Source organism: Strix uralensis, chromosome 11, assembly GCF_047716275.1.
Source record: "Strix uralensis isolate ZFMK-TIS-50842 chromosome 11, bStrUra1, whole genome shotgun sequence".
In the NCBI taxonomy this organism is placed as follows: Eukaryota; Metazoa; Chordata; class Aves; order Strigiformes; family Strigidae; genus Strix; species Strix uralensis.
In genome coordinates, this window is record NC_133982.1 from 13,306,940 (window position 1) to 13,317,958 (window position 11,019).

General features: G+C 46.1%; 1 protein-coding gene across 1 annotated transcript in view; it reads left to right on the top strand.

The window, feature by feature from the left end:
- The window catches only part of CHSY1 (chondroitin sulfate synthase 1), an 80,483-nt gene extending 74,084 nt beyond the window's left edge, over positions 1 to 6,399 (top strand). Inside the window, exon 3 of the mRNA XM_074880536.1 lies at positions 1,551 to 6,399. Within this exon, the coding sequence (XP_074736637.1) occupies positions 1,551 to 3,143 (1,593 nt within the window). The 3' untranslated portion in view covers positions 3,144 to 6,399. The remainder of the gene's footprint in view (positions 1 to 1,550) is intronic.
- Positions 6,400 to 11,019: the final 4,620 nt, after the last annotated feature.

Genomic DNA, 11,019 nt, shown 5'->3' on the forward strand with positions numbered 1-11,019 from the left:
GACCCATGAAAAAAATGGCTTTTCTTTCTCAGTCCAGCTGAAATTCCTCCCTCCCTCCTTTGAAATGAATTACATTTGTTCAGGTTAAAATCCATGTGAGCCTCTTCAAATAAGCGCAGCTTGCTCCTGTGCTGTCCACAGTGATACGCTGAATTTCAGGTTTCAGTATGCGCACATCTGGTTTGTTAAGATAGCGGCAATTAAATCCAGGTGTAAGTTTATCCCTTAGATTCAATGTCTGTCCACAGTAATGGGAAAAATGCAACTGCAGGCCTAGTAAAACAGGACTTCGGCTGGGTCTGAGCAGCTGGTAGAAGCATCACTTGCACTGTCTGTTAAAGGGAGGCTTTCTGTGCCTGTGATTTTCCTTTTAGTGCTCTGTTTAATTGCCATCATATTTGAGTCATTCTCAGTTCTGTTCATCTTTTGGATTTTAGCTCTGTGCTAATCTTTATGGCCCTTTTTACGTGTGCTTTATTAACTGTATTACCTATAGCAAATTCTGCTGCCAATAACATAGATTGGATCCTGTAGCAAATGAAGCTGTCGTGTCAGCTCCTCTGGCAGGTTGATGACATCTGTGTTGTGACACAGAAGGAGCCCGTGATCTTTTTAAGTGTCCATTGTCTAGGCTGGTATATAACTTTAGCCTGTTTTTTTTTTTTTCTCTTGGGTTGGTTTTTTTTCAGTTTATTTTCCATGTATCATCCTGGTTTGCACATGCCTTTCATTATATCAGCTACTGCCTGAGCTACTGAAAACTGTAAAGCTGGTTTGTCTGCTTTCTTAGGCTGTGGCTTTCCATCAGGCTCGTGAATGTAATCTCAGCTCGCTATCTTCTTGTTTTGAAATAGCAATTTTCACTTTAAGGATGCTTTTATTCTAGTGCACATACACATCCTGTATTACCTGCCTTCTGGAACCACTGCTAGGAATCTCAGGCGCATTTTACTTTCTGTTGACATTTTAAAAGGACAGGAGAACTGTAGCTTTGCATTGCAGCACTTGAGATAATGTATTTGGCATCTTGACTAAAACATTCAGCAAGCTGGATTTTTAATGCCTAAACAGCGTTTGGGTGTAACGGAAAAGGTGTCGTCACACTTGCTTACTATGTACATGGCATCCTTTTTTATTGTTCTTTTATTATTGTTGTTAAAGCCCCTGGGAAGCAGACAAATAGTAAGAGTTTTGTAGTGAACACTTCATGGTTTTTTTTTTCCTGGTGATGCTGTGCTGTTGTGAAAAAATGAGCTTACAATCTACTTACTGCTCAGTTGTTTGGCCGACGGTGATATCTCTAGAATGGGTTGTAGTAATCCCGAATCCATGGTCGATGTTTCTTTCACCAGTTTACAATGAATAATCCTCTTAATTTCCTTGAATAGCAGCTGGTATTGCTACAACCTGTGCCTAAAACCAAGAACAGCTTATTCAGAAAGCTGCCTGGCCCTGCGAGCGAGGAGTTTTCTCCCTGCGGGAGGTTGCGTGGGCTAACTTTCACAAGGACAGCACTGCCAAGACGCTAACTTCTCCTTTCTCTCTTCTAGATGCAGCAGCTGTTTTATGAAAATTATGAGCAGAACAAAAAAGGTTATATCCGAGACCTGAGGAACAGCAAAATACACAGAGCCATAACGCTGCACCCCAATAAGAACCCCCCGTACCAGTACAGACTTCACAGCTACATGTTGAGCCGCAAGATAGCAGAGCTGCGCCACCGGACTGTACAGCTGCACCGGGAAATCGTCCTGATGAGCAAATACAGCAATACAGAAATCCACAAAGATGATCTGCAGCTGGGGATGCCACCCTCCTTCATGCGATTCCAGCCCCGCCACCGGGAAGAAATCTTGGAGTGGGAGTTTCTTACAGGAAAGTATTTGTATTCGGGTGCCGATGGGCAGCCCCCTCGGAGAGGAATGGACTCTTCTCAGCGTGAAGCGTTGGATGACATTGTTATGCAGGTCATGGAAATGATCAACGCCAACGCTAAGACCCGGGGGAGGATCATCGATTTCAAGGAAATACAGTACGGCTATCGCAGAGTAAATCCCATGTACGGAGCAGAGTACGTTCTTGACTTGTTGCTTCTCTACAAAAAGCATAAGGGGAAGAAGATGACCGTCCCCGTCAGGAGGCACGCGTACTTGCAGCAGACGTTCAGCAAGATCCAGTTCATGGAGCACGAGGATATGGACGCCAAAGAGCTGGCCAGCAAAATCAACCAGGATTCTGGATCCTTGTCTTTCCTCTCCAACTCACTGAAGATGTTTGTTCCCTTCCAGCTCAGCAGATCAAAAGTCGAGAGGAAGGAACTCAAAGACAAGAAGATCAACATCCTGATTCCTCTCTCTGGACGTTTTGACATGTTTGCAAGGTTCATGGGGAATTTTGAAAAGACGTGCCTCATTCCAAACCAGAACGTCAAGCTGGTTGTCCTGCTTTTCAATTCCAACTCCAACCCTGACAAAGCGAAGCAGATTGAGCTGATGAGAGATTACCGCTCCAAATACCCCAAGGCTGACATGCAGGTTTTACCGGTGTCAGGGGAGTTCTCGAGGGCACTGGCTCTGGAAGTTGGATCTTCTCAGTTCCAGAACGAGTCTTTACTTTTCTTCTGTGATGTTGACTTAGTGTTTACCACAGAATTCCTCCAGCGGTGTAGAGCCAATACAGTTTTGGGTCAACAAGTATACTTTCCCATCATTTTTAGCCAGTATGATCCAAAGATTGTTTATAGTGGAAAAGTTCCTAGTGACAATCATTTTGCCTTCACCCAGAAAACAGGTTTCTGGAGGAACTATGGCTTTGGTATTACCTGTATTTACAAAGCTGATCTTCTTCGAGCAGGTGGCTTTGATGTCTCCATCCAAGGTTGGGGCCTAGAAGACGTAGACCTGTTTAACAAAGTCATTCAAGCTGGCTTAAAAACTTTCCGAAGCCAAGAAATTGGAGTAGTCCATGTGCATCACCCTGTTTTTTGTGACCCTAATCTTGATCCAAAACAATATAAAATGTGCTTGGGGTCCAAAGCGTCAACTTATGGGTCCACACAACAGCTGGCTGAAATATGGTTTGAAAAAAATGACCCAAATTTTGGGAAAAGCAGCAATACTAATGGCTCAGTGAGGACAGCCTAATGTCCAGCTATGCTGGAAAAGACTTTTTTTTAATTATCTAATTTATTTTTGGGAAAATGTTTTTTGATAATTCACTTTTAAAAGACCACACAGGATATATTTTAGAAATCATCATTGTTTTCTTACAAAGCACTCGTTTTGAGAAGAACAAGGCCGTTGGTTTTTTTGTTGTTGTGTTTTTGGTTTTGAACAAAACTGTGATCAATATTTGCCTTCAAACAAAAAAATTGTTTAAGAGTTATCTGACCGATCAGTGGAAATCTGACTTGAATTAGAATTTCCTTATGAACAAAAGATTGTTTCCTACCTTTTCCGTTGCTGTCTTCGTTGCTGGGATTCTGTAAATTGGGACCTGAGCATGCAAGCCAAGTGACAAAACGGTGTATCTAAATGTTTTGTTGTGACGGCTACTGTGCAAAGATTCTGCTTCTTTTGTTAAGGATAGCCATTGTTTTTTAAATTGCGTTAGAACAAAACAAATCGGTGTGACGATGATAAGGGTATTAATCGCAGATTTTTTTTCCAAATGGCTGATTATTTCAGTTTAAAAATACACTTCCACTTATTATGGCCAGGCGACTTCAAGGGAGGGAAGAAAGTAAGCACAACCTGCTATCCCATTAGTCCTTGTAGAAATTTTTGTCTTATATATTTGGTCCATATATGGACGTAATGTTTTAAGAATCCGTGGTGGGTTCTGCGTATTATCCTCAACCGCTGTCCTGTCTAGAGCTGAGACGATGTGATCAAGAAATACTGAAGCGTAACGAGGGAGGGGAAGAGGATGGGAAATGCGAATCTCTTGCAGCAAAGCGACAGTACACAGCGAACAATTAGAGATCCCTGACGAGAACTTTTAAAAATCTTCTATACCGAGTGTACTGCACCTGATTGCATTGATATTGTTCAGTCGGTTACGTGATGTTAATGGGAACAATTATTACATTTGATTACTAGTTTTGTTTTGGGATTATTTTTTTCTGTATCTGATAGACTGTTAATTTATTTAATATCCATTGTTTTAGGTTCTTGACCTTTCCTTGAATATCTGTTAGTCATTTTAATATTTTATATATATATATATGTGTGTGTAAATATATATATATATATTAGGAATGTATTGCATCTTCTCACTGATAAGGTAGTGTACATCATACTTGCAGTAAATGATCTCCAAAGATTACTTTCTAAAATATTTTTTCATGAATCTTTTTTCCCAAATTTCTTTTGACATTTTTGGAATGACATCAGTAAGCTTAGGAATTTTTTTGGTATTCTAAGAGGAACTGGGGATGGGGAGGCCGAATACAAGGAAAGTGTGATCCCTGTGAATTAACACCTAGCAAGGTAAGAGAAAAATACACAAAATAAAGTGCCTTAAAGCCAGAAAGGGAGCCCTTTACACTGAGACTTAGACAGTGAATGGACATTGTCATTGGAGCAGATGATCTGTTGGGACCTACCTACCTGTAAATATCTTGCTCAGCAGAAACAAAAAATAAAAACCAGCGAACAATATATTTTTCTATCGTATCCTCCAGCACCATTTCTTCTCATTGCTCTCAGTTCCACTTTGCCTACTCTTTGGGAGGTGGAGACTAGTGAAGAAACAGAGAAAACTGATGCATAGGTTGTTGCCATGTTTGAAGGGATCTTATGGAGTAATTGCTATTCCAGTAGAAGAAATAACCATTGTTTACACGTGTATGGAATATGAACTGCAACTAGTGTAGAGTCGATGTCTTATAATGTTCATCGTTTTTTGGTGACAGTCCCAAGGATGTAGGTACTTGGATGGATTCAGTGCATGGAAAATCTTTTTTTTTTTTTTTTTTTTTTAAAGACTTGCTTCTAAGATGCAATAAAGACTTTTTATTTGCAATCGGAGCTTCTCATGTCGTCTGCCTCAGTCCGTATCTTTTCAAACAGCATAGGCACAGCCACGAAGGTAAAGCGGTTTTGGGAAGTCCAGGTAAAAGGATCTCCCTCTTACAAAGGGTTTTGACCTCTGTTTTGTGTTTTGGCCTGGAACAAACTTAATGCCACGTACCTTGGCTCCAGGGAAAGGGAAAACAAATCCGTTGATCAGACTCTGGTGTACTCTCCCGTTGCTGCCCGCACTGATGAGCTGTGCGATTCCCCGGGGCTGCTGGTTGTCTCTAACAGAGGTTTTTGAGTTTTTTCTCGTGAAAAGATTAAAACTGTTTTTGCTGTCTGAAAGCATCCATAACTATACATTTAAAATGCATATGATGACAAGGCTGAATAATTTCATAATGTTTTGTGTATTCAAAACCACAGTAAAAATAATTATTAAATGTGTGGAGCACTTATTTTTAATAGCTCTGCCAGTCTTATCACGGTTGATTAATATTGGTGTGAGGCTTTTTTTATGTAAAAATTAAGTCCCAAAGAATCTTAGGGATTACAGAATTATTTCTTCACACAAGGGAAAGAAAAAAAGTAAAAGCAACTAGTATTTGTGGCTGCAGAAAAGAGCTTGAAGAATATGAACCCTAGAGAACTGTACCAAAAGACGGGGGGGAAAAGCCCAGTACTTATACTGTATTTATTAACATTTATGATTATGTAAGACTTTTTTTAGCCCATAACAGCTGGTAAAAGCAGAATGCATGTAAATGGAAAAAGCCGTTTAATGAAAAGCACCCATCTGGTATTGGGTTTTTTTGTCTCAGTTGCCGCAGTTCTGATTCAGTTACCAAATCTGTCCCAGCAGCATTAAAAGCAGGTTTTACACCAGGCTGGCAGGCAACTCTTGAGGCCCCGCATCTTAATTGACCACATATTTTATGGACTCGCAGCTTAAAAGTAATCCATTTTAAAGTTAAATTTTGAAATATAACTGTCTATGATAAATTCTAACCTTATAAAACCCGTTTTATACTAAAATAAGCAGTTTGTGCTGCCCAAGTTGTAAGGAGCTTGACCAGGTGGAAGTCATCGGCTGGCAAGTGGTAGCCCAGCCTCTGACAAAAATCCCTTTTGGGGCTGGAACGATTCATTTGCAGTTTACTCTGGTTGTTTGGTTCGAAGAGAAGTTCACTTCATGCTGAGAAGCCAGTTGGTGTTGAAGAACCCAGGAGGGTTTTCCTCCAGTCCATTAAGAAAAACAAGGTATGAGAAAACGAGATGGTGTCAACCTCAAATTGAAGAACATGGTGACCAAGAGGTATTTGCTGAGGTTTGCTTTATATTGAGATGCTTCTCTTCTGCATTAAAGCAATTTAAAATGTGAGACATTTCTTTTCCCTCATTCTTCCAGTGTATGCAACCCGTGTCAGATGCCATGCTGTAGGCACGCTCGCAGCAATACAACTCCCGCCCAAGCAGAGCTTTGCAGCCCTTCAACACCTTTTCTGGACACCCGTGGGTGCCATTTCCATCTTCCCGGGGCTCATGGTGAGAGACGTGGGTTCCTCGCCCACGTTGGCTGCGCTCACCCTGGCCCGTGGCTCACGGTTGGCAGGTTGGTGGCTCTGGAGGGCTTTGGGGGCCCGTTGTGGCTGCTGAGCTGCGGCGGTGGCTGTCTCCCACCAGTGACTGCTGAGGGACCATGTTCTGAAGCACAGATGGGATGACCCATCACCATTCTCACTCCCTTCACGTATCTTTGCTCCCCGGCCCTGCGTTGCTTGTCAGGGGCTTGATGTCCCCACGCCGGAGCTCCCCGGGGGTCTGACAGCAGCTCAGCTTTGGGTGGGTGATCACCCGCAGATGGTGGAGCTGGTGGCCAGGAGAGGCTGAGGTGAACACCGCAGGGGGCCTGCAAAGGCACCTAAAGCCAGCCTTGGGCCTTCCTCCTGGTAGGGACGTTTGTGGGGTGGATTGGAGAGCCTGGCTGTCCCATGGGCTGTTGGGGGAGTGGCCAGAATTCACCGTGAGTCTCGAGCTGGGGTGTCGAGGCCACGCTTGGCTCTTTGTTCATGAACATTCATCAGTCGCTGGAGTTAAACGGCATGTGAAACTTCAGGGTGGGGCACTGGGGGGGGAGCTGGATTTATTACCACTGTTTTCTAAAAGCACTTCCCTCGCAGCAGCTCATTTCTTTGCTCAAGGATCAGTGATGGCAAAAAGAAGCAAAGGAGATGGGGGAAAGCACAGGTCTGGGAAAGGTGGCGCTGTACTTTCAGTGACAGTTGTGCTTGATGCGACTATTTACAGGTTAAATATTTATATGTAACTTTGCAGAGTCACAGTCCATGGAAGGATTTCAAGTTTTGGTCCTTTAGGCACAGTGGGGTTTTATTGCCCTGAAAAATCAGTGACCAGCTCCAGCCTCCGCGCAGCTTCCCTGGACCTGGCTGTACGGTTCTTTTCAGCAAAATCAGCGAGAAAGTCCCACTGACCCCAAATCTGCTTAGTCTGAGTTTTTGCTGAAGCTCTAACTTTACATTGCAAATTATTAGCCTAAGTTGTTTCGCATGAATACTTGCTAAAAATACTCTGCTTCCACCGCCAGCCTCACTCGAGTGCTTTTTGGAAAGAAAATCTTTCAGAGGAATTAAAAATGGAGCAGGTTAGTGCCTTGCCTGGGGCAGATGCTTCCAGGTCCCCCCGGGTTGTTCCTCCTCCGCTCTGGGACGTGGTGATGTCTGGGCTGGTGGGACACTGCCCACCTTAGGACCTATTTTAAACAAATGCTTTTGTACCCAGGTCTGCACGCTCTCAGTGTGAGTTATTGCGCTGACTGGAGCAGATTCAGGTTTTTTTGGTCCCAACTGGAGGTCCACGGGGCATGGGCAGCCTTGGAGACATCCTAGACTCCCCAGCCAAGGCATGTTGAGCTGCAGTGCAGCCGCATCCCAGGAGGTTTCCTTCCCCCACTCTTTTACTGGATTTCACCTGGCTGCGGTTGCCAGAAGCGCTTTTATTCCTCACGTCCAAACTGCTGCCGACGCTTTCCCAGGTGCAAGAAACCCGTCTGCGTCCTTTCCAAGCTCCAAAACCCATCTCCCGGCTCTCCTCCAGCCCAGGAATCTCTACCACCTTTTAAATCACATTTATGAGCAGGGTGAAAAAAATTGAATTAACATCAAAAAAATAACAGACTGAATACTGGGCTGGCTGTATTTACTTTCACACTTTAATTCAATAAAAACCTCAACTTTAATTGACCTGAATCAGCTCCAACATTTCCAGTGTGCTGGGCTTGAGTGTCTTGGAAATTTGGGGTCCCCACTGCGCAGCTGAGGGTTCTGGGAGGACTTTGTCCAGATCCTGCTACACCCCTCGCCGACTGTTTTAGAAAAAAAAGACAAAAAAATAACAACACCTTTGTGCTCTATTGACTTTTTAATAAAGGGCTCATACTAAGGGCACAGTTTAAAGTAATTCCGTGATAAAACAAACTTCCAGAGCAAACACGCTGCGATACGGGGCAGATAAAGGCTGTTTGCTTTGCTGGCGTTGGCTCTGCGGGCAGCGGTTCAGGCAGCTCAGAAATGAAAGATGATGGAGCCAGGGCGGCTCGGGGCAGGACCCGATGGTGCTGGGGAACCCGAATTGCCACAGACATGCAGCCTCGGGGGGCGGGTGTGTGTCCTGGCTGGCTGCCCACTGCCAAAACCCGCTTGTCTGTGGTTCCCCTGCTGCTGAGCACCTGCCTCAGGTGATCTCAGCCTCCATCCCCATCCCCAACCCCATCCCTGGCCTCATCCTCATCTTCATCCCAGTCCCCACCCTTATCCCCATCCCCCCCAGCTCTCATCCAGGCTGCAGCCTCCCCCCCCCTCCCCACACGGCAAAGGTAATTAATGTCCAAATGCAGATGGTGGTTGGAAGTGTGAGTCTCAGTGGGAAGGACTTTTTAAATAATAAAAAAAAAAGAACCCAATATTTTTTAATTGCTTTTTCTCCGAGCAGCTGTGAGCCGTGTCAGGAGCCTGTGCGGGAGCTGCCTCAGCCCTTGGTGCAGTGGGACCTTTGGGGTCAGGGTTCCCCCTGGGTTTGTTCTGGGAGGCAGGAGGGTAGCAGGGATGGATACGTGCTGCCTTTGGACGTGGTAGCAGTGGCGGCAGTGGTGCTCGAGCACCTCTGGGGCCTGGCCCTGCTCCCTGCCACAGCTCTCCTGGGGAATTTCTCTGCTCATGGGTTCATGTGAAGCTCTCAGAGCAGTTTTGGGGCAAAGCTGATCTGGTTTTCACACCGCTATTGTTTTCCACTGCCTTGTGGACTGTGGCAGAGCTGACTAATGGCTGCTGCTGCTGCCTCCTCCATCGGAAACCAAATAGACAAGAGGAGCTGGGCGGTGTTTGCGTAAGAAGACCAGGCAGGTTTATATATTTGGAAAAATTTGGCACAATTTTAAAAGTCCTGTTCTCGCATGGGGCCCTGCTTGCTGCAGCCATAAGGGGCAGACCATCAGTGTGGTGGAAATCAAAGGGAAACCCCCTTTCCCAGAGGTCAGACCACCAAGTCCCCAGAGGAAGGTTTATTTGGGCTGGAAGATGACGCTGAAGTGTTTAACAGTGCGGAAACCGGCCCAAATTGCTGTTGGTGCAATAACCAGACTCCAGGGTGATGGCGTGCAGGGTTGGGACACCCATCCTGCACCTGGGGTGGGGGCTCAGCCCCGGCACCGCAGCCCCAGAGCCAGCACCCGCAGCCAGACCCCGCAGCACCCACCGGTGGCTGGCGGGGGGCTTTGTGCCCAGCCAAACGCCTTCCTCGGCTGTGCTGTGTAAAAGACCCTATTGTCAAAAGACAGAGGGGAAAAAAAAAAAAAAACAACACAGGATGAAATTGTATAGAGGAGCTTCCAATGGCTAATATTTTTCACAGGGAGTGGGGCCCCATGGCAGGATGCAGCCGCCTTAATGCTCCTTTCAGTCAGCGCATCCCCATAAAGTGCCAGTGTAGGGCCCTGGGGGTGAACAGGGACCGGCAGCCGCACAGGGAGGGCCGGGGACAGCAGGTCTGGCTGGAAACGGTGGCAGTGCCGGTGTCCTCCATTGCTCTTCTATCCCCCCAAACCTCCATCCAGCGCCGAGCGCTCGCAGGGTGGAGGGAGACTCACCCAGTCCATGTGGGCACTGCAAGCGTCTGAGGACGGGTCAGCCCCAGTCCAGCCCTGGCACCGGGACGGTGGCACCGAGCGAGCTGGTGCTGTGCCAGGGCTCCGCCCGTGCTGGCAGGGGAAGGAACAGGAGGGTCACAGCTTGGCATGAAGGAGCAATTAGCAGGACCTGAAGCTCCGAGGAGCTTGAGGAGGTGCTGCTGTAAACACAAAAGCACAAAAAGATGAGAAATAAAAAAAATCAGGGACGAGCTCAGCAGAGAAGCATCTTGCCAGGGATGGGAGGGAGAGGGACCCAGCTGTGCAAACCTGGCTGGAAACCCTGTCCTTTGCGAACGGGTCTTTCCTAGGGGGTTTGCTGGCTTGTTTTTTTTAATTTTGGTGTCATTTTGTTAGGTGTTGGTGATGAAAAGTAGCCACCTGCCCTGGCAGTGCAGCAGCCTTCTCCTCGTAAAACAAAGCCAGGGCCAGGGTGCTGGTTAAGCCACCGAAGCCCCACGGTGCTGCCCATCCCACCGCCACGGTCCTGGGGTAAGCCGAGGACAGGCAGGCAGCCCAAAATAGTCACAATATTTCCTGTCCTTTAAAGTTTGCTTAAAGAAAACTAATTTCCTCTGTCCTTTCAGTAGCAGAATACAAAGCAGCAAGCACGGCCCCTTTCCCCACATCCCTTAAAAAAAAAAAAAAAAGAATCACCTTATTTTTTCCTTAGGCTGAAGCCAAGGGCCCTCTGTGCAGTGTGGGATGGGGGGAGCATCCAGCTGGTGTGTAAAGGTCCACCTGCCCCCACGCTTGTCACCAGGGAACGAGAGGTGGGTTTTGCTCTAATATATTACTTTT